Source organism: Lygodium microphyllum, chromosome 4 (genome assembly GCF_053477565.2).
Source record: "Lygodium microphyllum isolate KBCC chromosome 4, Lygodium_microphyllum_v1.1.10, whole genome shotgun sequence".
Taxonomy (NCBI): domain Eukaryota; kingdom Viridiplantae; phylum Streptophyta; class Polypodiopsida; order Schizaeales; family Lygodiaceae; genus Lygodium; species Lygodium microphyllum.
Window position 1 is genome coordinate 55,541,569 of NC_141138.1, and position 27,461 is coordinate 55,569,029.

General features: G+C 41.8%; 1 protein-coding gene across 8 annotated transcripts in view; it reads right to left on the bottom strand.

Annotated features, from left to right (window-relative positions):
- EMB2765 (P-loop containing nucleoside triphosphate hydrolases superfamily protein) overlaps nt 1–27,159 on the bottom strand; it is a 48,690-nt gene extending 21,531 nt beyond the window's left edge. For 5 of the 8 annotated variants that reach the window (XM_087676021.1, XM_087676019.1, XM_087676023.1 and 2 more), the window contains exons 1-10: nt 26,051–27,159; nt 25,826–25,918; nt 25,676–25,738; nt 25,513–25,599; nt 25,287–25,439; nt 24,675–24,853; nt 24,350–24,584; nt 23,856–23,966; nt 22,701–23,759; nt 22,308–22,577 (exon numbers count right to left, since the gene is read on the bottom strand). In XM_087676021.1, coding sequence (XP_087532147.1) covers nt 22,308–22,577; nt 22,701–23,759; nt 23,856–23,966; nt 24,350–24,584; nt 24,675–24,853; nt 25,287–25,439; nt 25,513–25,599; nt 25,676–25,738; nt 25,826–25,918; nt 26,051–27,016 — 3,216 coding nt within the window. In that variant the 5' untranslated portion in view covers nt 27,017–27,159. The remainder of the gene's footprint in view (nt 1–22,307; nt 22,578–22,700; nt 23,760–23,855; nt 23,967–24,349; nt 24,585–24,674; nt 24,854–25,286; nt 25,440–25,512; nt 25,600–25,675; nt 25,739–25,825; nt 25,919–26,050) is intronic. The other 3 variants (XM_087676018.1, XM_087676015.1, XM_087676016.1) reach the window with 1 other exon arrangement.
- Nucleotides 27,160–27,461: the final 302 nt, after the last annotated feature.

Here is a 27,461-nt window from a genome sequence, read left to right on the forward strand (position 1 = left end):
TGAATGCACTAAAGTGCTCAACTGCAGGCTTTGACTCATCCAATCGCATATTCACCAACTTGCGCATTAAATGCACCTAATTAATAGGTGTGGTGATCTCATAAGTAGTTTTCAGCTTCTCCCATATTGCATAGCATGTATCTAAACCCTTAATGTCTGTCAAAATGTCACCAGTGACACCCATCTTTATGTAAGCCACAGCCTTTTTATTCACTCTAGCCCAATCTGCATTAGACATTAGTGCAGGTTTATCTTCCTGCAAAGCATCCTCACAATCCTTTAGGAATAAAATGCCCTACATACGGCCTTTCCAAAGATCAAAGCCATGACCATCAAAACGTTTGATCTCCATCAAACTCTTGATGTCTAAACTGGAAGAAGTTGCAGCCATTTTATTACAAACACAAGAGTAAATGCACTAATCTGCAGAAGCACAAGCTGAACCAGCAAAATACACTACTGTTCTTTCTCAACCAAAAATAAATCTCTGTTGTTTGTACATGAAACAACCACCACCCGGAAAAAATGCAGAAATTTACCAAAATCAGTGCAGCTGGTTGCCTACCCGCTGTTGGCGTCACGCTAGACCCCGTCGCTACGCGCTAGCACCCGCTGGACCCAAACGACACACAACAGGCTCCACACTGGTCCTCCCGTGCGCCTACAACCTTCATCTCATGTTGCCTGGTCTCCCCGTTGACCTGCCGGCCGCTGGTTGCTAGCTAGTCTTCTACAAGACGTCCGCGATGGTCTTCTGCACGACGCCCACGCTGGTCTTCTACACACGACTTCTTCCTGCAAACTGTAGCCTGTCAATTGCCAGCCGTGTCACTGGTCCTGTCAAGACACACCTAACTTGTTGAGTAGTACTGCGTGTCGACAGCTGGTCTGATCTCGAAAAACGTGCACAACTTGTGCTCTGAAACCAATTGTTGGAAGAAGAGCATAACTAAGAGCGATGGGGGTCGAGCAGAAGTGGGCATGAGAGTGTGACGGCTGGAGAGAGTGTGAGCAGAGTGAAAGTATGAATTGATAAGAGTGTATCAACAATAATGTGTTGATACACAAAGAATAAAATGTATTTATACTTAGGGCACGTAAAGGGTGCATTCACATGTACAATGTGCGTATACTATACACGAGGGATCTAAACCGGGCCTTTATCCCAACATCAATATCCTCACCTCTGCTCACATCCTATGAGATCCTACCTTCTAAGCCACGTCTACAATCCACTCCTGACCTTTCTACAAATACTTCAGCTCCCAGACTCCCTCTACTAGACCCATTACCTCGCTAGTGCCAGTAGACCATGCGGGATTCGAGGATCCTTCCACTGGATTCCACTTCATAGAGCCCTAGAAGATCTACTTAACTCACCCCTTGGGCTTCATATTCATTGCTTATTTCACCAGAGAGTAGGTTGATTGGTTGTCCAGTAATTTCTACCTCGGATCAGATTGGATACGCCCTCCTCTGCTTCTTCAAACTCACAAGGAGAGAGTGCTTCCCTCTTACTTCCCCTTCCCTCTTACTTCTCCTTTCAATCTGAGAGGAGGCGGTTTTCTTTTCTTGATAGAGACAATGATGATGCTTACAATCTTTTCACTCTCAAACATTTATTTACTTTGTATTATAGATTATGGACATTTGTAACTTCATCTGCATTGTCAAGACAACATGATTGTAAAAGGGCACTTAGGCAAGTGAACAATGCCCCTATGAGGGGGTTGTCTAAGTAGCAACATTGCATTGCATTCTACACGAGAATGAAAACTTACATCTTCCTTTGCACTACCCTATGCATTGGCATTCTCTTCATGTAAACATGAATCTATGCGCATTTATCCCTTTTTGGTTACCCTTGGCATGGTCAACTCCAAATCCACCATACTCATGGCATTGCAAATGGCAATCTCCAAAGGTAGTTTTTTTTCCTATGTTGCATGCTGGCTTTGCTTGCTTCCACGTACTTGGTTGTCTCTCCGCATATTCTCCATATGATTGGTGTACACACACACCCTTACAAATCCCTAGACACTTATCCTAGTCATGTGTAGGATTGTTTTGCCTTCTTTATGAAGATACTCGGGCTATCCACCCTCATTTCCTGTACTTCCAAGCATAGTGACTCAATGGTACAAACACAGATTTGAAACCCTCACTTAATGCTAAGTCTTGTGACAAATTAAAACAAAGTCTTTTTTCTTTTAACAACAAAAACATCCAAAAAAAAAGTTTATTGTTGATTTCATCCACCTTTGCAAGACTTGGTAGCCCCTTGGGCAGCCAACGAGCACCCTTGGTCCGATACCCTAGCCTCTCTAAGGTAATCACTTGGGCTCCCTTGGTAAGATACCCATCGCCTCTATAGCCTTGATAGGTCACTATACAACCAACATGCACCCTTCGCCCGATGCCCTAGTTGCTTTGGGGTGAGACACCTTGGGATAAAAGAAAAATAAACAAAGAGGGCATATTTCTCATGGCTCAGTTTTGAGCTTGAGAGGGATATTGAGCTAAAAATGCATTGACTTGACTTAAACAACCCCAAAATACACATAATTAATTAAAAACCCTTATTATTGTTGCATAAGCAATGTATATTCAATAGTCATTCACTTCATTATTCATTGTGTTCGTTGTCTCCGAGATACCCTAACCCTAACTATGTTCTGTGTTTATCAATTTGTGCTTTGACGTATGATTGGTTTTGTGTTTTCTGTGTTTAGAACATTTCTTCACACCAATAGTGAATCCCCATATTCCCCATATTGGATCGACTGTTGATCAAGAAGCCCTTTAGGATAGACTTGATTCTCAATCTCGGTCCTTTCTCTTTATGAGCTATCATAATTTTGTCCTTGTGGATGCTCACAAAAACTGGTTAAGAGAGGCATAGACTCAATTGGCATCCCTTGACCAAGTCTCTAGGCTGTATTCGTATACATCACATGGCCCTCTAGATGATGTCATATTAGCTCTTTGTTGAGTTGGCTCCCCCACTATGAAAAACCATATTAACAAGATGGAGGAAATTCGAGAGGAGTTAGCATTCCTCAACAAGAAAGTATCTTTAAAAGACATCATTGTGATACTTCTCTAACATCTCTACCATCTTTGGTATATGATACGAGGCTAGTATACCATCTATTATAGTCTCCACATCTCCATAGTCTCAAAACCATTATATGAGAGGAGCTTGTGCCTATAATTTTTAGAGTAGAATGCACATCATAAAGAGACTAGTACTAATAAATCTAGAACCGCTTGCCGCAGTTATACTACTAGAAGGATATTTCAAAGGGGTGGCAATCAAAAGCAGAAGAAAGCCAAGAAAAAGTAAGAGAAGAAGAGGAAGAAGTCCAAGGGGCATCCCAAGTATCCGCACTATGAAAAGACTACACCTCGAAGAGAAATATTGGAAGAAATACCCCCATATAGGGCTTGGAGCAAAGGATGATGCAAACAAGACAAAGGCGCTCTATGAGATGGAAGAAATGCACTAGCTTCTTTTTCTTTGGAGAAGCCTTGGCTTGTGGATAGCGGTGCATCATCCCATATGCTTTTTTGTCAAGATTCAATCTAGGACCTATTAGACTAAAAATTCATTATCCATTGATTAGCTCTTTAAAACATCCCCACAACAATCAGCTACCAAAAGCTTCATTAAATGATGGAAGAAATGCACTAGCTTCTTCTTCTTTGGAGAAGCCTTGGCTTGTGGATAGCGGTGCATCATCCCATATGGCTTTTTGTCAAGATCCAATCTAGGACCTATTGAACTAAAAATTCATTATCCATTGATTCATTCACTTCAGAGTTCTCTTTTTTCTCTGTTTGTGTTTGTGTTCTTGCGTTTTGAGTTTTGAATTTTGTGTTTAGAGTTTGAGTTTTGCACATCATTGTCTAAGTCTTTGTGTTTAAGTCATTGTCATACTTTGTTTCCTCAGTGCAAACCCTAGCATATCTTCATATGGTATTAGAGCCGGTGCTTTTTCAAAGAGTATCATGTGGTATTGTGGAGGCTTGGTTTTGTGCGAGGTACATGGAACGACACATAATTGATTCATAATGTCTCAAACGCCTTCTTCTTGGATTCCCCATGATACCTTATCAAGCTTTTTCATCAATGGAGACCTTGAGGAGGCCATAGTCACAAGTGACGGGGGACAAGGACGATGACAGGACAGGGATACCCAAAAATAGGGAACGTGAGATGGAAGACTGGAACAATATTAAAAATTTCGAAATATACTTAAAAGATTTAAAAAATTTTGCCTTAACTTTCCAATTCGGAATATGCATCATCAAAGTAGCATGCAAAGGTGTAACTTTAACAACTTTAGTCAAGCTTGAAATCAACTTCTTGCAATATGCAAAGAATTATCTCCAAGAATGACTAGGCTACAATACTCAAAAGCCACCCAAAGAACATCAACTCTCTCAAAAGTGCCCTGAAACAGTCTCAATAGACAAGGCCCTAGCTGTTCGAGGGATTTGAAACAGTCCCAATAGACAAGGCCACAACACTCGAATAGTTATAAAATAATCTCAAGACAAGGCCTTACCATCCTCAAAAGGGACCATCACCATCCCCATCCTAGTCACGAGATTAGGTTGAGTGGTTTTTCCCTCAAACAACTCTAAAACAATATCAATAGACAAGGCCTTGCTAGCCTTGAGAAGGACCATGGAAGGGACTATTGAAGAAGAGTAGGACGATGAGAAAGAGGGTAAGGATTATGAAGATGATGACAAATGTGAGAAGGGGGAATGATGATGATGATGATGATGATGATGATGATGTGTCGGTCACAAATGCCGTTCCAGATCCGTCACAAACAAGCATCCCGTCACATTTTGTGTTCTCGTTCCGTCACTTTGTGACATATGTTAAAGTGACCTCACTTTTGTGACGTGTCCCATCACGGATCTGTTACAAGGATGGTGTCCCAACGTCCCAAGGGTCTATCCCACCTATTACTTGTGACTACAAAGGAGGCATTATGGACTTGGCGAGAAATATGACACCCTACCTTCACCTCCTTTTTTTTTCCTCATGTTTCAAATTTTAGTCACATGACAAGGGAGTTTGAAAAGTACTTGGGTATCACGTATAGTCGAGTTTACATCCCTCCTACCAACTTTGCTACAACATGCGGACCAATTGTTGAGATTGATTTGGAATGAATGGCGACCATCTTCATCTCAACCAAACCCAGTGTCAGGTTCATACAACCCCTTCGAGTTGTATGAATCAAAACCCTCTCTCGTTTCTTCTTTTAGTGTGCAAGATCCAGATGATTTTCAATATGTAAACTTCAGTAGAGAGAGCTCTCGAAGCAAGCATCCTTCATCAGGTATATCTACATCTTTTGTTTCATTTGAGCATTTAAATCAAACTTCTCAAATCCCTCCCATCCCACCCTCTTCTGATCCACACCTCGATTTCCTCTCTTCTTCATTCCAAAACCTCATATTACACTCCACTTTTGCATCCAACACACTAGGAGTTGGATCCTCCATCTCCGCTCCTAGCACTTTCTCTCTCTCCACACCATATTCTACTTGCCCCCACTTCACTACCTCTTTGCACCATGGTACATCGTTAGGGGAAATGTGACCCTTCAACACTATACCTTACACCTACCCACGAGTGAGTACTTTTTTCACTTTGGGATAGCTGTGATACGCATCCCCCTAAAAAAATTGGCTGAAATTTGATGTTGCCTTGCTATGAATGGTTGGCTTACTAGAGTCCACCATGAATAGGAGACCCGCATGAAGTTGCTTGCCCTTATGAGTGCCAAGATTGTTGTCATCTACTTGTAGACAGCCTATAGGGGCAATTATTGTTTCAAATGTGAATGGCGAGCATAAGCACATGATGCCAGTGGGGCAATTGTTGCATATGCGAAGCCAACTTGCAAGAGCCAATCCAATGTTTTTTGGACAACAAGACATGCATACAATGATGGGGTAGCCATGATACTTTGGTGGAGGGTTTTTATGCTATGGTGGGTTAGGGACCGCATAAGGGGATGTATGGCACAACTCCTTATGGTATGCAACAACCAATTCATGGTGTGCAAGGCCCAATGTATCCAAGTATGGCTGGTAATATGCATAACCCCATGTATAACAATGTTGCCATGATCCTGGAGTGCAATGTGACAAGTTTGGCAATGCATATTGCAGTGCACTGTGTTTGCGACTCTTGCTATTAATGCTAGTCGTGCAAATGCTCCGTATCATGTTGGGTATGAGGAAAAATGCTGCTAGTAATGCATGCAATGTGTGAGAAAATGTATCTTGGTATGGCAGGTTGTCACGAGGACATGAAAATTTGATGCTTTGCTTATGTTTAATTGACATTTGATTAAAGGATTAATCAAATGTGCAATTAAAAGATGCACATATGTTGGACAAGTGAGGTGCAAGCTACATTTTCACAGTTAAAGCCTGAAGGACCCTGTGAAAAATATGGGTGTCAAAGGCAAAAGTTGTAACAAGTTACACTTGTTAGATTTTAGATGAATTTTGGTGTCAGTTTGCCCCTAGGACCATTAATTGGCCATTAAGTGTCTGTGGCAACACTAGGGACTAGGCATTAATTAATCGATTAATGCTTGTCCAAGGGTCAATTAATGCATGGGACCACTTTGGGTTGCAAATGGCCTAGCCAATTAATTTTTGGATGAGCAAGGTCAATTTTCTGGGCATGGATAAAGGGTTGAATTAATTTTCAGAACTAATTAATTCTGAAAATTAATTAAATGACTAGAAATTGCTGAAAATGGATTAAGAAAGCTGCCACTTAGCAAAACTTTCCCATACAAGTGGGGGAAAGGCAAAATAGGGCTGAAGGGAGAGGGAAATCTCGTTTTTTCATTTTGGAGCTGTTGGAAAGAGGTGTTGGACTGTTGCTGCCAGCTTCTAGGGCCATTTCCCAGCCATTGGAGACCATTTTGGTGATGGAGATTGCATATTCTTGACCTTGAGAAGCTGGCAATTGCTGCTGATGCACTTTCTCTTGAAGATCATAGTCCCTGATACTCCTATTGTTGTTGGTGCATCCGTTTGGGGCTAGTACAGCAAGGCAGCAGCTGATTTTGATCAATTCTTCGCGACAAATCTCAAAATTTTCTCTCTTTACAGCATTCTCTCATCTCCTTCAGCCTATGCTCAATCATTCTTAGCAATTCTCAGCCATTTGGAGGAGATTTCAGTCATTTTTGGTGGGCTGCTCTGTAATTTCTGCAGTAAACCCTAATTTACAGCAGAAATTAGGATTTAGCAATCACATTGGGATCCGTGCCAAAGATTGAAAGCTCAAGGGACTGAAATCAACAGCTGATAATTGAAGATTATCAAGGGAATTCAGGAGCCAACCCATCCCAAATTGATTTGGGGCAGCATTTGGCCAACCAAGGGTCAAATTGAAGAAGAAGTCTTGGGTGAATCAAGGGGCAAATGACCCAAAAGGCTTGCTGGTCATTTATGACAGCAAGAGCAACTGGTTAGCAGAAGGAGATTGAAGAATCTCGAGTTGTACTCCTTCCAATTGAATGAAAGCTAAAGAAATACCGCAAGGGCCGCCAATTTTGGGGCCAACAAGGTGTCTACTGTCCAAGAATGTTATGGTAAAGTGTGTATTTCGTTTTATGTGCATTTATTTATTGCTGTAATTAACTCTTAAATCAGGTTATCAACATCCATTCCAAGAAGGAAGGCTGGTTTCACTGGTAGTATGCAAATTCCCATGCACAGTCACATTGCAATGGTCCAAAGCATGCAAACAAGAATGTTTTCTAATGCATATGGTGTTCCTAACATGTCAAGTATACATGAGGGCCTAGTCATCCGGATGCAATGTTGCATATTAGTTAAGTTGGGTATGTAGGCTTAAAAGAAGCTTGTATGGTCTAAAGCAAACTCCTAGATCGTGGTATAAGAAATTTAATGCCTTCATGCTCTCACATGGGTTCAAGGGAAGCAATGCAAATCACTGCTTATATACAAAGAAGACTAATGATGGAAGCCTTATTATTCTTGTGCTTTATGTGAATGATATGCTTATTGCTGGTAAGCATAAGAGCCAAGTTAATGCATTGAAAAGACAACTGAATCAACCTTCTCCATAAAGGATTTGGGTACAACTAAACACATTTTGGGCATGCATGTAACGAGAGATAGAGAGCAGCAACTCTTATTTCTCTCACAAGAAAAGTACATCAGCAAAGTACTTGACAAGTTTTCTATGGTTGATGCTAAGTGTCATGAGGACATGTATTTTTAAAACCTCACTTAACATGTGGATTAATATTTAATCACATGGTTAAGTAAATGTTACACATGTGAGGTGTAACTGGGGTTAGAGTAAATTTACAAGCCCGAGACACAAGGAAATCATGGGATGTCAAAAGCAAAAGTTGTTATAAGTTATGCCGCACAGGTATTTGGTGGTATCTGGTGCCCTTTGTTGGCCTAGGACATTCATTTGGCCATAAGTATCAATTGGTGACACTAGAAAAGTGGTGTTTAATGATACTTAACGCCAATCTGATGGTCAAAGATAGTGCAAAGACACTCGAGAATGGAAGTTGCCTAGCCAATTTGATTATTCGCTAGTCAAATTTATTTTCAAGGCATCGGAATAATTATTAGATTAATTTTTAATATTTAAAGACCGAAAATTAATATTTAATTGTGGATAATACTGAAAAAACCATTTGAAAAAGCTACCACTTGTCAAAAATGCCCATGCAAGCCTAATAAATGTCTTTAGCGGCTCGAGAGAGACATTTTAGTATATTCAGCCTGCAAGAGAGAGAGAGGAGATGCTGTTGGTCTGATTCGCAGCCATTGGAGGACCTTCTGAGGCAACCAAGGGCAAGAGAAGGCCAATCAACAGCACGTGATAACATCTACAGGCTGTTGAGACAAGGTAGCAGCAGTAAATGACCGATTTTCTTTAGTTCTTTGCATCTACAAGCTATTGAGACAGGGCAACAGTAGTAGATGACTGATTTTCTTCAATTCTTTGCAAAGAAAGTCTAAATTTTCTCTCTCCTCCACATTCTCTCTCATCTCCTAGCCTTTCTACAACCTTGCTTCGAAGATTACAGCATTGAGATCACCAGAGGGTGAGAAATTCCAAATTTCTCTATTGTAAACCCTAATCTGTGGCCAGCAGAAATTAAGGTTTAGCAACAGCCTTGAGTAGCGTACCGAAAATTGGAAGCTCCAAGACTTGGAATCAACAAGGTTAAAGCTGTTTTTAGCCTATGCAAGTGAAGGGACCAGCAAATCATTGAATTTGGGGCAATCTCCATCTCCATCAAAGCGGATAAAGGCCAATTGATTGCCCGAATCAAGGGGAAAATCAGATTGAAAACTTGCTGGTCATTTTGGACAAGAAGGGAAGTTGGAACACCGAAAGGATTGGGAGAATCCCATTATACATCAACTTCTTCTTCAATTAAGTTAAATAAATACCAAAAAGAGCACCAATTTTGGGACCAAAAAGGTGTCCAATGTCCAAGATTATATGGTAAAGTGTGCATTTCTGTTTTGTGAATTTGTTAATTGCTGTAAATAGTGCTTAATCAAGTTATTTACCACCCTATCCGAGGAGAAAGGCTAGTTTCATGGTTCCATTGCCGGGCTACCACTCAATCCCTTGATTTGGTGGGCTCGAGGCACCTGATTGCGAGTCAAAGCTTTGTGCTAGTGCTGATTTTTACTCTCAACTGAGAAATTACAGTAATATGTCTTCATACAATGAGATGGACTCAAGCAGTGATGATGCCTCTCAGTATAAACATTCACATAGGAATGAAGGAAATGCAATGCCTGACCTTGGACAAGGCTCAAACCATGGACAGCAAGCTGAAAATGTTGCTGTTGGGCAAGATGCACGGCCTTGAAGGCATAAGGAGACTGATGACCAACAAACTTCAGAGAAATTTGATGACCAATTCAAGGATCGAATGAGAACATCAACAAATCTCTTTGCTGAATTGGCAAAGGATCCTCAATTTACCCGATTTTTAAATGCTCCAAAGAAGGACAGCAAAGGCAAGAAGAAGAAGACATCTTCTACACCTTGGGGGCAGCAAGATGCACCGAAGATAATGCCAAACCCTTCATTTGAAGCTCCCAAAGACACTAATGAAATAAAATAGTTGGTATCTATGGGGCAAGGAATGCAAATGCAAGGCCATCACGGAAGTGCCAATCCAATGGATTTTGGACAACCGAGCATGCATGCTATGATGGGGCAACCACGACATTTTGGTGGAAACATTATTTGTTGGGGGCTGATTTTACAATGCAGACAAACCATCAAACTTTGAGGTACTTTTTGACGTAGACAAAGTTGTCAAAGAAGCATATGAGATGGGCAAATTTTCTCTCTATGTTTCATTTTCAGATTGTACATATTGATGGTAAAAAGAATGTTGTGGCTGATGCACTGTCACATAAGCCACAAATTTCGGCCATCAACATGGTTTATCACATTGAGTTGGATGCCATGAAACAGCAATATGTTGCCGATTCAAACTTTGCTAATGTTTATGATCGACTTATGGCTAAAGACATAAACACTTTGTGCTAAGAGATGGATTTTTTATGATGCATGGACGACTATGTGTCACAAAGCAGTTAAGGCCTAGAGTTATCACTGAAAGTCATGCTCCTCTATATACAATACACAAAGATATTGATGCCACGGTCAAGGTAGTGCAACATTTCTTTTATTGGCCAGCTTTGAGGTATGATGTAGCACAGTTTGTTAAGATATGCATTGTATGCCAGAAGATAAAACATGAAAGGCAAAAGATGTCGGGTTTGTTGCAGTCCTTGCCTATTCCAAAAGGCCCTAGCACAACATTGCAATGGACTTCATTTTTTAGCTTCCTAAGACACCTACAAGGAATGATAGGATATGGACTACATTTGCAAGTTTAGCAAACAAGCCCATTTCATTCCAATGAGAAAGAAAATAAATGTTGATTATATGGCACAATTATTTTTGTAGCACATCTTTAAGTATCATGGTATGCCAGAGTCAATCGTTAGTGATCAAGACCCTCTAATGACCAGTTTATTTTGAAAGGAGTTGTTTGAGAATATGAATACCACACTGAAATTCTCATCATCCTTCCATCCACAGACAGATGGTTAGTTCGAGGAAGCAAATTCCACGGAGTTGGATCTTTTGAGGTGCTATGTTTCAGATCACAAAACACAGTGGGAGTAGCATTTGCCCTTGGTTGAGTTTGCTTAAAGCAACACAATGCGTAGTTCTACGGGCAAAGCTCCATTTGAGATGGTTGAGGGTGGTAAGAAAGTACCACCTTTTTTGCAAACTAAGGATAAGATCTTTGAGGTTGATCGTTATGTGAAAAACTTAGATGTAGCCTATGCAAAGATAAAATATGCACTTCACAGATCGTAAGAAAAGCAAAACCGGACAGTTGATCCCCGCAGATGCCCTTGGTTGAGTTTGCTTAAAGCAACACAATGCGTAGTTCTACGGGCAAAGCTCCATTTGAGATGGTTGAGGGTGGTAAGAAAGTACCACCTTTTTTGCAAACTAAGGATAAGATCTTTGAGGTTGATCGTTATGTGAAAAACTTAGATGTAGCCTATGCAAAGATAAAATATGCACTTCACAGATCGTAAGAAAAGCAAAACCGGACAGTTGATCCCCGCAGACGTGCTTTGCAATTTGCAGAGGGTGATTATGTATTGTTGTATTTTGAAAACGCAAGGCTGAAAAAGATGAAAGGAAAAGAAAGATTGTATCCGAAGTTGAGTATGAGATACTATGGGCCCTTCCAAGTATTGGAGAAGATCAACAATGTGGCATATCGACTAAAATTACCTCCACATTGGCGGATACACAATGCCATTCATGTCAGTTTGTTGAGGCCTTTTCATGATAATGTGCCAAAGGATATGTCTGCTGAAATTCAGCCTGAGATTAAGGAGCTAGATGAGATTTTGGTATCTGAGTAGATTTTGGCACATAAGGAAAGAAAGGTCAAAGATAAAGTTTCCAAGAGATACTTGGTGAAATTTCAAAATTATTCACCAATGGATGTCAAATGGATGGAACAGGATTACTTGGCAAACCATCCTCAGTTGTTGTAACTTTACCTAGATGTCTTTTAGTTAGAGCCAACTTTAGTTCAGGCTCCATCAAGTTCAGCAGAGCAAGGGTCCGGAGTATTACTTGATGCTCAAGGGGGAGGTAGCACTTCCACTCCTTCAGTTATGGACAGCTCTCGTATGTAGTGGATCTCGGATATATTCAGCATGCATCCAATGTACTGCGTTGACAGTATGTTTGCCATGAGGTCACTACTTAGTGTACTAGTCACTGTGAGATGTATGTTGATAAGTATGAGTTTCACCTGGACACTAGAACTGTACTTTTGCATCAGCTTATGATCAATTTAGCATAAATTTTGCCTCAATTTTGAGACAAAAGTTCTGATAAGTTTAAACTCAGTTTTTGATTAACCTGAGAACCATCTATAGTCACTTTTGGGATCGGTTTTGCATCAGTTTTTGCATTGATTGCTGCTCAGCTTTTGCAATGAGTTTGTGATCAGTTTGAGGTCACATTCGCAATAGTTCGTGATCAGTTCTCAGATCAGCGAGTGATCAGTTTATGATCAGATTACGCTCACTTTTCAAAGGTTTGCATCTGGTTCCATGAACAACAGCATATGTTATGATGCCATTGATATTTTAGCCATGATTTATGCTTGGTCATGCTATGCTATGGTTTGGTTTTGCCAAATGAGTTTAATCACATAGTTAAGTAAATGTTGCACATGTGAGGTGTAAATGCAGTTAGAGAAAATTTATGAGCTTGGGACCTAAGAAAATCACGGGATGTCAAAGGCAAAAGTTGTTATAAGGTATGTTGCATAATTACTTGGTGGTATCTGGTGCCAGTTGTTGGCCTACGTCATACATTTGACCGTAAGTGTTAGTTGGTGACACTAGAGAAGTTGCGTTTAATGGTACCTTACGTCATTCTAATAGTCAAGGATGGCGCAGAGACATTTGGGAATGGAAGTTACCTAGCCAATTTAATTATTGGCCAATCATATTTTTGGGCACCAAAATAATTATTACATTAATTTTTAGTATTTAAAAATTGAAAATTAATATTTACTTATGGATAATGTTGAAAAAACCATTTGGGAAGACTGTCATTTGTCAAAAATACCCATGCAAGACTAAAAAACGTCTTTAGAGGCTAGAGAGAGGCATTTTCAACTTGCAAGAGAGAGGAAGGAGATCCTACTGGTCTGATTTGCAACCATTGGAGAATCAATCTACAACAAGCAACAGCTTCTACAAGCTATTGAGATAGCGCAGCAACAATAAATGACTAATTTTCTTCATTTTTTCGCAAAGAAACTCTAAATCTTCTCTCTCCTCAACATTCTCTCTCATCTCTTAGACTTTTTACAGCCTTGCTCTGAAGATTACAGCATTGAGATCACCAAAGGCTGAGAAATTTCAGATTTCTCCCCTATAAATCCTAACCTATAACAAAAATTAGGGTCTAACAACAGCCTCGGGAAGCATGCCAGAAATTGAAAGCTCCGAGGCTTGGATTCAACAAGGCTAAAGCTATTTTCAGTCAAATTCAAGTAGAGGGACCAGCAAATCAATGAATTTGGGGCATTGTCGATCTCCATCAAAGTGGATAAAGGCCAATTGGCTGCTCAAATCAAAGGGCAAATCAGATTGAAGATTTGCTGGTCATTTTGGACAACAAGGGTACCAATTTTGGAGACAACAGGATATTCATTGTCCAAGATTGTGAGTTAATTTGCATTTCTCAATTTTGTAAGAAATATTGCTGCTGTAACTAAGTTGTAATCAAGGAATTACCACCCATCCACGGAAGAAAGGCTAGTTTCAGTAAGCAAAGGATAGAAATTCTTGCATCTCAAAGTTTGATAAATGGGGAGGTGAGTGACCGAGGGTAGTGAGAGTGATGAAAATTTGAAATTTCTCTCTCTAGCTTCTCTCTATTCTCTCAGTCAATTCACAACTTCCCTCCAAAGATCTCAACCAAATTCAGTCCCAAGAGAGTATAATTGAAGAATTCCTATTGCTAAACCCTAATTTACAACAAAAATTAGAATTCACCAACCACCTTGGATAGAGTACTCTGAAATTGGGACGTAATACTTGAAATTTAGTAGCTGAAATATGGGGATTTCAAAGAATTTAAAGAGACCAGCCCGCCAACATTAAGTTGGGGCACAATTTATCATCCAAGGAGCACATTGAAGTCCAATCCCCAAGCAAACTAAGGGGCTGATTGGTTTGAAGGCTTATTGTTTGCTATGGACAGCAATAGATATTGAAGATTGAAGGAGCTCAAGCTGGATCTCAATGTACTTCAATGTTTAGCAGTACAAATTAAAGAAATACCACAAGGGGTGCTAATTTTGGGGCCCACCCGATGTCCATGTCTAAGATTAAGTGGTCATGTTGCATTTTTGGTTTATGTGAATTTTATTTCTAGCTATAATTAGTACTTAATCGAGTTATTCACCACCCTTGTTGAGAAAAAAGGCTAATTTCACAAGTCCTTTATCTTCATAAGTGTCATCTTGCTATGCAACTGCCCCAAGTGGAACCACATTTATCTAGCAACGGCCAAATGCTTCACATAAGCAATAATTGCTATTATACAAGAGAGAAAGATGAACAAGCAAGCATTCAACTTGCACCAATGTATCTTATCCTTCTCCAACTACGCTTGTTCAAATTGAGAGAGGATGCAAGAATCTTTGACTATAGGATGGTCTATGGCTTCAGTCACAAGCTTTGCTGAATTGTAAGACTCCAAAATGCCCTTCATCATGACTTTCCAAATGAGGTAGTTTCCACCATTGAGTCTTTGATCCAAGGGAAGACTTGGTAAAGTAAGGATCTTACGGTCCATGATGGCCTAGAATTCCATGCATGCCTCAAAAGACATCCCAACCTTGCCTTGAATAGTTTTGCACATCCACGTAGCTCCTTTGTAGCTAAAAAACAGCAGCTCGCTAGGACTTCTTTTGCCCAAACCGAGGAAACTTTACCACGAGAGGTGATAAACTCAAAATCCGCTTCAAAAGGCTAAAATGTGGCCTTCTCAACACTTCAACTGTTTTTGCACATAAAAACAGCAAATAAGCCTCTATTCATGCCCATCTCCGATCATTCCAACCATATATTGATATATAACCCTCCCACTCACACTTCTATGCAGAAGACGCAGCCTTTGTGTCACAAAGAAGCCTCCTCTTCACATTTGTCCACATCAGCTCTCCACTGCTTTGGTACCATGTTAGAGTGCAGCATTTGGAAGCAAATGTGCAAACTGATCATGAGAACTGAATGCAAAGAGAGAGAGAGATAGGAAGAGACTACAAGAATGCAAAAAAGAAGAATGTTGAACATTGACTATCAGGGTAAAAAGGGTACAATGGACTATGCATGTCTACACTCAGCCTAGGACCTCAAACTCTCGAAGTATAAGAATAATTAGGACCACGTGGGGCAGCACCTAAATATGTGCACAAGAGGGGAGAGAAAACACTGGTCAGCCAGCCAGATTTGGACGACACGATGCAATCAACCAAAACAGGTATGTGGCTATCCGATTGCACCAGCCAACCTGCTTCTCGCACATCTGTCCCTAATGCCCACACTGTCTGCACTACTCACACTACCCCTGCCTGGCTGCTTGTCCATTGGTGAGTGTCCATCTACCCGTCATGTCCACCCAGCCTATTCGTTGAGAATCAATCATCTCCTGTGCCACGTCAGAAGCGCCACATGGCAATCTGCCACACCAACCTGGTTATTTCAGATATTTTTCAGGCATTCTTATAAGGCTGAGTTTTCAGCAGTCTTGGACACTTGTATCTGATAGATTTCAGCTTGCTGGTGACGGAGACTGCACTCGGGGCTGACGGAGATCGAGGTCCTCGAGGTGGAGACATACACAGATATTTTCCCTGCACACGTGTATAATTCTGCATCCTTATATAGCATTCTTCACTGCAGATTTTCTGCATTTCGCTCGCTCTCTCTCTTTTTTTTTTCGTACACTTTTTTTCGTAAAATCTCTCTCTCTCTCTCTCTCTCTCTCTCTCTCTCTCTCTCTCTCTCTCTCTCTCTGTGCGTGTGTGTGTGTGTGTTCACTCTTTGTCATGGTCATTCGCTTCCACATTGCTTCACTTTGACATGGTATCAAAGCATTGAAGGACTAACCTAGGGTGGACCTATCTAAAGAGGAGTTTTTAGTGCGACACAAGGCTGTGTTTTCAAAGTTCAAGTGCGAGCAGGTGGGCTGCGCATCAAAACAAGGCTGAGGTGAGCATGGGTGTGCAAGAAAAGAGAAGATTTGATGAAGCTGCTGCTGTTTTTCTCCTGTTAGAGAAGAAAGAAGACTGCGTTTTTTGCCTTCAAGTGCAGATTTTACCTTTTCATCGCCTCTGGCGGCTGAAGAAGGTTCGAGCATGTCCGTGAATAAGTTTTCTTTGCTTCAGGAACACATCAACAAGCTTCGGCAGATTCAGATGCAGGTTCAAAATGAGGGAAGCCAATTTCCTCTATAGACATGGCAATCACCTTAGTGTCCCAGTTGCCACCACAATTCGGTGCCTTTTATTCCGCTCTTATCGCTTCATGGCGGGAGTCGACTCTTCATTGGGAAGAGTTAGTTCCTATGGTCTTGGACCAAGAGGAACAGTTAAAGGAACAAAATGCTTCCAAATCGGAGGCATTGACTGGTCAAGCCTCTCAGAAGAAGGGGAAGGACCAAAAGAAGAAGGAGGAGGACAACAAATCTAAGGACAAAGAGAAAGAATCGACATGCCATATTTGTGGTAAGACTGGCCATTGGAAGGAGGACTGCCTGACAAGGACAAGAAGGACACCAAGAAGAAGGACACAAAGGATTCTAGAGTGGTGGCTGCACCCTCATCAACTGCTTTTCTACACTTAGCGGTCATTGAGGACTCTACACTAAAGACTTCTGATGCTGTGATAATAGCTCCCCAAGCTCGAGAGTGGATTGTGGACAGTGGTGCCTCACGGCTCATGACTTCTTCGATAGTTGGTGTTGCCCATTTGCACGGGGTGAGATATAGCTAATTCATCGACGCGGTGGTATCCACACTTAGGTTTAGGGTATCATTTGCTTTCGGTACACAAGATTTGTTCTCTTGGTGGAGTTTGATAGTAATGTTGTTAGAGTCCTTGATCGTGGATCGAGGAAGGTTCTCTCTTCACGGTATGAGGAGAATGACATCTACAAAAAAATTGAAGTCTTTTTCTGCTCTTACCTCTCTTCTTCTTACCTCTCAGACAATCCGAGCTATGGCATGCTCAGTTTGGCCACCTGAACTATAAGTATCTTCAAAAGGCATCGCAAGGATCACTTGTTTGAGGTTTGCCGAACTTAACGATGAGCTAGCAGCCATGCTTCTCCTACATTTGTGGGAAGCAACATAGGGATACGATTCCCAACAAAGCTTCAAGGCGGTCTACTTCACCTATGGAGCTTGTATCTACGGATCTTTGTGGCCTGATGAGGAACAAGTCCTTAAAGGGGAGTTCTACTTCATGTTGATCGTAGATAACTACAACAAGATGGCGTGGACCTATTTCTTGGCGGTGAAGTCAAAGGCTTTCTCCCACTTCAAGGATTGGCTTCTCTTTGAGGAGAACCAATCAGACCAGAGATTGAAGACCTTACGATCAGACAAGGGTGGTGAATTTGTTTCTAATGAGTTTGCTCATTTTTGTGCAGCTAGAGGCATTCACCAAGAGTTTGCTAATACCAACACTCCTCAAGAAAAAGGCATCTTCGGACCAGAGATTGAAGACCTTACGATCAGACAAGGGTGGTGAATTTGTTTCTAATGAGTTTGCTCATTTTTGTGCAGCTAGAGGCATTCACCAAGAGTTTGCTAATACCAACACTCCTCAAGAAAAAGGCATCTTGGAACGGAAGAACCAAAGTGTGATCAAGATGGCACACACCATGATGGAGCACCGACAGACACCTCAATTTCTGTGGGCCGAGGCAGTGGCTACAGAAGTTCACATCCTCAATTGATCCCCCACTTCGGTCATTGACAAGATGACACCTTTTGAGGCTTACGTTGGGACTAAGCCTGATGTCTCTTATTTCAAGATCTTTGGGTGTGACGTCTATGTGCACATCCTGAAGACGCAAGGTGACAAATTTGAAGTAGCTTCCCAACGACAGGTATTTGTTGGCTATAGCTCCCAGTCCCAAGGTTATCGCTTATATGATCCCATGAAGCGGGATATCTACACAAGCCGAGATGTGCGGTTCATGGAAATTCCGACCACATCGGGGAGTGAGAAGCACCTTGTACTTGTGTTAAGAAGACTGCTAGGGTTTGCACTGAGGACACACAGAGTATACAACCACGACAGAAACACAAAGAGACAGGCACAGACACAGAGGGCAAAACTCAAACCCTAAACGCAAAACTCAAAACTCGAACACAAACAGAATAAGGGAGAGAGAGAACGCAACTCTGAAGTGAATGAATGCTGTAAATGAATGTAAGAGTACACAGTGTGCTCAAGGGCAGAGCAATATCGGAGTGTGACGTCCACCAAAGACAAATCCCAAGTCTGTGACCACCAGTCGGAGTGTAGGAGTACTGAATACTGAATGGCAACAGGCTGGTCACCAAAACGCAGCAATCTCGAGGCTGGAAACTGGTAAACGAAGCAATGTACCACTGATCGGGGGTTGGAAACTGTGCACAGTCTGCTGTAAACAACAGGCTGAAACAGTGTCTGAGAGTGTCAAGGCTTGCAATGCTGAAAACGCAGGCTGGCTAACCTTGGAGATGATGGACAACAGGCTGAACAACAGTCTGGGACAGTTTGGAGCAGTCGCCAGCAGCTGAGAGCTGTCACCTATAGCAATGGACAGGTTGAAGATGATGTGGCTGCAGTCGATGATGGCTGGACAGCAGATGGAGACGGGCTGCAAGCTGGAAATTAGGCGCCAACAGCAGCAGAGGGTGTGTGGGCTGGTGTAACCTACAAAACAAGGATGATGACTGAATGGAGGCAGCCTCTCTATTTATAGATGTGGAAGGGCGCCCCAAAAATTAGGGTTTCCACTAAACTTTCTCGAACCACTCCCCGTTTTAGGGTTTTCACTGATCTCTCTCAAACCGCTCCCCGTTTTAGGGTTTTACACTAAAAGAGCATTTTTAGTGTGTTTTGGGGCTGTTTAAGAGACTAATCAGCAAGTAATGCATATTTTACCTCAACAACTTGGAGATCCAAGGAAGAGTTGGGATCCCGAGCCAATTCCTTTGGAGCCAAAGCCTCTTGTTGGAGATTCTTCTTCAGATTCTGAGTTTTCTCGTCCACCAGCCACCCCAGTGGAGATTCCGCTAGTGTACCCGAGTCTTCAATAAAGGAGAGCGCCGAGGAGAGATCCGGCCTCCTCCTCGTTGGACCCGTAACACACTCCAAGATTCAAGGATCGAGGGGGTTCCTGAGGAATGGGAACCGCAGGATGGACCGCGGAGGTCACGGAGGCACTAGACACATTCTACGGAGCTTGTTTGCTCTAACTACTGTTTGATGTCCTGTGTTATGCAAGATCGAGAGCCTACATCAGCGAAGGAGGCTTTACAATCTGATCACTAACAAAAAGCAATGGAAGCTGAGTTGGCGGCTATTGAGCGGAATGGCGCTTGGTTCCTTGTGCCTCGTCCCTCTCATAAGAAGGTGATTGGTGTCAAATGGGTTTTCAAGACCAAGTATCATAACAATAGCTCTTTGGACAAAACCTTGATTGACTGTGGCAGCACTCATTCTTTCATTTCACCAACCTGTGCAAGAAGGTTAGGGATAGCCACTGTAGCTGCACCCACTTTTCTTGTTGAACTAGCAAATGGGCGAGAAATCACTTGCACTAGACAAACTACTAAGATGGAATTCCTACTCGGAAACAAGCCCACAACTTTTAAATTCAGAGTAATGAATCTAGGTGTCCATGAATATCTACTCAGGAGGGATTGGCTAATCCCCAATGATGCTCACATTCTTTGTGGAAAGGGTCAAGTCTCCTTTCGGAATCCTAAGGGTGAGCTAGTCACAACACAAGGTGAAGTAGGTAAACCAAAGATCCAGCTAGCTAAGGCAACATGAATAGTTCAAGAAATAAGGAAGGGGTTACCTATGTACCTGATCAAGCTAAACAAACCAAATCAGACAGAGGACAACAATGAAGAACCATCATGGCTAAAGGAATATGTGGATGTGTTCCCAAAAGAATTGTCTGAATTACCACCACCTAGGAAAGTGGATCATGAGATTAAGCTAATCCCAGGAGCTGCTCTAGTTGCGAAAAGGCCCTACAAGATGTCCATTCCTGAAGCCATTGAGTTAAAGGAACAACTCAAACAACTATTGGACCAAGGGTACATACGCCCCATAATTTCTCCTTGGGGAGCTCCAGTCTTGTTTCAAAAGAAGAAGGATGGTACACTTCGACTCTGCATTGATTAAAGAGGCTTGAACCAAGTAACCATCAAGAATAAATACCCCATTCCAAGGATAGACAAGTTACTCGATCGACTACAAGGAGCAAAAATCTTCTCCAAGATTGACTTGAGGTCAGGGTATTTTCAGATCCGCGTCAAACCCACCACCTTTAAAAGGCTAATGCAGGATATTTTCTCTACAACCGTGTATAATTTTGCATCCTTATACAGCATTCTTCACTACAAATTTTCTCCATTTCGCTCTCTCTCTCTCTCTTCTCTCTCTGTTCACTCTTTATCATGGTCATTCGCTTCCGCATTGCTTCACTCTGATACTATTCACCCGTCCAAGAGATGACCTCTAACATATGGAAACTATCTATATGACCTGCTTTTAAGAAAAGCCCTTTCAACTACCTCTTGCAACTTCTCCACCCACAAAGACTAGCAACCAAGTGTGAAGATATGCTACCATTTGCACAAAGAAAACACAGAATGTATTAACACAGCGGAAACACAACTCACACAATAATGCAATAAGCACAAACCCTAAACACAAAAAACGCAAAACGCAAAAATACAAACACAAACAAGGAAGAAAGAGAACTTTGAAGTGAATGAATGAGGGAAAGTACATAATGCTCAAAGGCAGAGTCATCCAACAGCCAATGGCTCTCGTGAGAGCGAGCTAAGGGAGGGGTCAATGTGTGTCGTCCATTGGGAATGGATTCCAAGTGCAATAACCACGAGTTAGAGGTATAGGAGTGTGGAAAAGTGTATGAAAGCAAGTTGGTCACCAAAACACAGCAATCTAGAGGCTGCAAACTAGTAAATGCAAAAGTGTATCACCGATCAAAAGCTGAAAACTAAGCATTGGCACTAGCAGGTTGACATCTAGAAGAGATACGTTAGAGAGTGCCAACACTTGCAATGCTGAAAACGCAGCCTTATTGACCCTAGGATGATGTAGATCGGCTAGGCAGCAAGCTAGAACAGCAAATGCAGCAGTCTAGGACAGTTTAGAGCAGTCAAACGCAATTGGAAGCTATCACCTACAGCAGAGGACAAGCTAAAGATGACATGGCTGCAATCGATGATGGCTGGACAGCAAATGGAGGCAAGCTGCAGCCTAGAAACTGGGTGCCAACAGCAGCAAAGAGTGTGTGGGATCATGTAATCTGCAAAACAAGGATGGGCCAAATGGTGGGCAGCCTGTCTATTTATAGATGTAGAAGGATCCCCCCACATTAAGGTTTTTCTTAAGGGACAAAGAAACTCTCAAGAACCATGCCCCGTTTAATGAAACATTTGGTAATTCACATGTTTTGCAGCTGTTTTAAAGAGCTAATCAGTTTGTAATGAATTTTTAGCTCAACACATGGATCACCAAGTGACACAAAAACCTGTATCTACTTCAGATATGGAATGACAGTTTACAATGCTGGGGTCAATTATGATCACTAATACACAACATTTTCTTTGTCAAAAGAGGGATAGATTCCAGCATAAGCAACAAAACCCTTTTTTTCAAATCTTAACTTCAAGGAAAACTTTGAATACTTTAGCACTGAAAAACCTGTGTCAACTTTGCAAGACTTTATGACGTTTCCCAAAAACCAGTGAAGAAATTAATGGAGAACCAACTTCATCCGGATGAAGGATCACTAATGAAGTGTATCTTGCTGAGCAACTTATTTAATATTTGTTGGGAAATACCTGTACAGGAGTAAACTTGACATTATTCTGTTTTGGCTTATCTTGAGGATATGGGCCAGGATCGGGAGGTATATAGGCCTCAGCCACAACTTTCTCCTTCTCTGGAATAACCTCAGAGCACTCCTGCTTTGATTCAGCAGCTGAAGCTTTTCGTTTAGAACTTGTAATTTTAGCAGTTGATTTCCGACTCATGTAACTTTTGGGTAACTTAACACGGAAGGGGGGAGCTGGATTGTCATCTTCCTTTCCACCCGGACCAATGAATGTAACCTAGAACACAGCAACAAACATGAACAACATAGGTTCAAAAACTCCAATCAGATATCTAACATCATACACAAAACAGAAAAGTGTGCCTACATTCTCTAGAATGGAGAATGTTTGAACACTTACATCATAGCTTGGAAAAGCTTCCCGTAGATGATCTGCATCCAAAAAAGTATCTTTGAAGTCAATCACCTCCAGTTGTTGTTTCATATTTGTCCATTGGGCAGCACCAGGGTCACCATATCCTAGAATTATATCCCATAGCCAATTTGGGACAAAGCAATCCTCGTTCATCAAATCTCTAATCGACTCAAGAATTGCTTTAAAATTGTTCTCTTTGGGTTTCCTCCTCATGAGCACATTGAAAGAAGAGTAAATATCTTCCCCTTTCTTATCTGACATCTCATTCATGTCCATGTAATATTGTGCTGTGTCAAGAGCTACCACAGCTGTGCGTACTTCTCCCTGAGGAGGTTTCCACTCCTCCCTCTTCACACGACCAGTAAAATCATTCATAAGATGTCCTCCTTCATCACGCATTTCGATAATTTCACAACCACGAACGTATTGTAACCCAAACCTATCTGGGATGCTCAGTTCCAAGGACTCTTCCTTGTTAAGCTGTTCTAATGGAGGCTGTATAGAAAGTAAGAAGAGTACATCATGTTCCTTCAGCTCATCCCATTCAGATCTCATAGAACCTCTATATTTTGAAACAGTAAAAGTCACTTCAGCTGTGCAAGCAGAAGGCTTCATCTCTCCTATGTTAGGCCTTTTAACTTCAGTTACTCTGAATTCCTTGATAGGAACTGCCATTCTGGCCCATCCTCGAAAAGATGTGCCACCCTCACTGTTTACATAAGCACCCATGCGCTGAAGAATATCATGAATATCCTCCCTTATCTCATATGTTGATTCCAGTCGAAACAAATTGAAATTCCGTAGTAAATAATCATGAAGAGTCAGAAACTGTAAATTCAGCTTTGGCAGTGCCAGACAGCCTTCACCTGTGTAGTTGATACTGGGGACAAGACTCTCATCCCACATAACTTGCTCGTTAGGATAAAGAGGGAGAGAATTGATGGCTTCTCTTTGAGAGAGACGTTTTTCAAATGTTGAGATCATGACCTCAAGAAGAAACTGAACCTTTTGACACCATGGATCCTTTGGGGAAAGGAGGTTTAACTACAAGCGCACACAAACATAATTTAAATGATTTCATCACGTGAGAAGTTTAAAAACTAAAATAATGCAGACTAAAAAGATGTGACATCACTCTACCTTATTACAAACCAAATCCTGCAATTCATCTGGAAGGAGCACAGCAAGCCTCTTGGTAAGGTCACTACGTTTCTCAATTGCTCCCACATTAGTGAGGGAAAGATCTCGTAACTGCAAGTGAAGAAACAAGATACAAGTACACTAAGTGCAACTCTAGTAAGGATGAAGGCGATTCTTAATACAACTTTGACAATTGTATGATTGAATTTCGAAAAAGTAGAAAAAAGACCTCCCGTATTCAAACCAAGTGCAAGACAACAGGTAAAGTTAGTCTCAGCACAGATCCTAAGGATTATGTAACAGCATAATGCAACACAAGCAATCAAAATTTGATACATCCAACCATCATACTCAAACTGGCATCTGCTCTTGATATAATCTCCCCTCAAGTCCTTCCCCCCCTTCCTGTAGAAAAAGGAAAAAAACACACACAACTAAAAGAACACCTGAAAGAAGGTGAACAGGTTCATAAGCAGGTTTGTTCAATAAGAAACCTTTGGAATCTTCTTGAAACAGAGAAGTTGGAAGGCTTGAATCTTCGAGCAATGAGCAAGAAGCACATCATCATCACGTAATTGAGCGCCTGTGTGATCATTGATTTCAAATCCTTCATAAAACCGCAATAAATCTACAAGTTGACTGAAGAGACGTCCTTTGGGGTGCGCATATAGAGCACTGAGTCGACACTTTGAGACTAAAGCAAAATCTTCCACTAAAGCCCTTGTGAATCTGAAATGCAACAGTTTATACAAATGGTGACGACTTTGAAACCCAAGAGGCTAGAATTTTTGCAAGTTGCACGACTAGTTAAATCAGTACCTGCGAGTCGGTAACTGACTAAGTAAATCAATTAGGAACTCCATGAAACGCTCACAGTACAATAAAGCATCAGAGGCAACAGGAAGCTCATCGGCATCCAGCTCCTCTGCCATGAGTGTATCACCATTTGTAATATCATGCTTGTTAGCATTGTGCATTCCAACAGTTGACTCCAGAATCTTGGAACAACAAAAGCCATATTGTCAGTTCTTGAATCTGCCCCTACCAAATTGACTACATAGGCAGCCACAATGATCAAAGTTGTTTGCCAAGCCCTTACTTTTCAGATAAAGGTGTGCTAAAAAGAATCTGATTGGCCAGCACACTTATCATCTTAGATGTGTTACATGTGGAGTTAGCTCATTCAGCTCCGTTGCACAGCAGTTCATTATACAGTAACAAACAGTGGGACACGTATGTAGGCATCCTCTACCCAAAGATAACATTGATTCAAGATTTAATTCTCCCTTAGCAGCCCCTATAATATATCGATCTATACCAGTTTAACTTCAGGCCTCATTTTTGCAGCAGATATTGCACTTGCGTTCCACAGTCAGTAAAATATTAACAAGAAAATCCTGAGAATGTAACAAATCTCTTTCATAAACTCACCTCCAGAAACTCTAACAAAAGCAATGGGATGAACTTCACTTCCAACCGATCCTTTGGCATAATGTAACTGTCCCCTCTCCTAGAAGCTCTGGCCTCTTTCTTTATTATTTTCTTCCAATGCTCAATCAACTCGGAATGGAGAGAGAGCTCAATCTGCAAACATCAAAACATCAATGACTAGTGATTTCCATGTCGGAACATATATATTGGCAGGTATCTCATGTACCTGAAGCCGGCCAGAAGAAAGGTAATGCCATAATTGCAAAGAGACAAGTCGCAGGACAGGACCTCGAACCATCTCATCCTCTAAGCTCTGTGCAAAAGGACATGTGAGAAGTGTTCCTGAAGCAAATTGATAGAATATGTAATGACTCAAACAGAGCAGTCACCTGAAAACAGTGAATTATGAACAATAAGTAGTTTGTTTTCTCGGGCAAGCTCAGCCCTCTTTCCTGCGGCAACCAATGCACACAAATGTCGGTAAGCTCAGCTTACCCACAAAGGTCTACAGCAACGGTATTCATTTAAAAGCACGTCACCTGGTCTTTCAAGGTAAGGATCCGCTTGAAGAAAAACTCAAATTTTTCTTTCCTGTCATGAAAGCACCTCCATGCAGGCACATTTTCACGGAACTGCATACATACAACAATCTCAATTTTAATAGGGCGTTCCACAAATTTCTACAGCAAATAACAAGACAAATACAAGATCCTTCCCCCGAATAGTCATAGCTCCAAATTCCACTTTCACATAAGAGTGCATACCTTTTCATTCACCATAAGTATGATTGACATGAGGTGTTCCAATGTAGACATGTCAGCATCAAAATTAGGCCATACGTAATTCTCCAAGTACTGACTGATCTCCAATACCATGACCCTCTGCAATGGAACAGGCTTGCTCCCTGATGCAACAAGAAGCTCTGTTCTGTAAATCTCATCAACGAGAGATTGATTGAACTTAGGCTTTGAGTCGCCCTTCAAGGTAACAGACCAATTCTCCAGAGCAATCCTAGTGAGCCGGTCCCTTTGAATCTCTGTGAGGGTAATGGTTTTGCCCGTGCCCAATCCCAACTTCTGGTCAGCCGATCGTTCAATAGCATCACTCACGAGTGGGAGTGCAGTTGGTGCAGGCACAGCATACTCGGCAACACGCGGCTTCTTGGAGCGGGCCACGCCTTCATCCTCTTCTTTTTGTTGTCGTTGATGTTGTTGATCTTCCACCTTCGTGATGCCTGAGTCAAGTCCAGGCACACCAACATCTGCTTTTAGTTTGGCTGGCTCTTCTTGCTGTCGCTCTTCCGCCTGCATGATGTCTGAGGCAATGCCAGGCGTGGGAACATCTGCTTTTGTCTTGACTGGCTCTTCTTGCTGTTGCTCTTGCACCTGTGTGATCTCTGAGCCAATTCGAGGCACACCAGCGGCTGCTTCGGTTTTGGCTGGCTCTTCTTGCGGTTGATCTTTCACCTGCATGATGTCGGAGTCTATTCCAGGCACACCAACATCTACTTCTGTTTTGGCTGAGTCAAGTCCAGGGATACGGACATCTGCTTGTGTTGTGGCTGGCTTTTCTTGCTGTTGCTCTTCCACCTGCATGATGTCTGAGTCGAGTCCAGGAACACCATCATCTGCTTTTGTTTTGGCTGGCGATGGCAATGATGACACCTCACTGTTCGGGGGAGTAGAAACCTCTGCATCTTCGACTCCGGAACGGTTGCTGTTGCTGGCCATATGCAGGAATCTTCCGAGAGCTCTGTTGCAACCCTTCAATTATGAGTTCCAGCCCGCTCAGGGCTCCGCTTTGTGCAGGACACGCACATAACAAGTTATTACCAAGTGCTCTCTACACAGACGTCAGTGAACCGAGGTTTAGTGGCAACGTTCGGAATAGAACCTCCTTTCTCTTTTAATTTAATTTAATTAAAGAGGATTTTTCAGGAGTTCACTAGTGCTTAGGGTTGACCCAATCCCAAGTGCAAGTGCCAAGGTGTGCGTTGAAGTGTAAGAGCCAAGACATGCACAAGTTCATTTACTTGTCTGTGCAAGTATCCACGTCCATGCTGAGATCTGGGTCGATGGTGGATCCGTAAGGTGACTAGCTGCCTAAAAAAGAGAACAAGGCCAATTTCACACTTAGAGGAGAGAGAAAAGTCGACGGGCAATGATCCAATCTCCA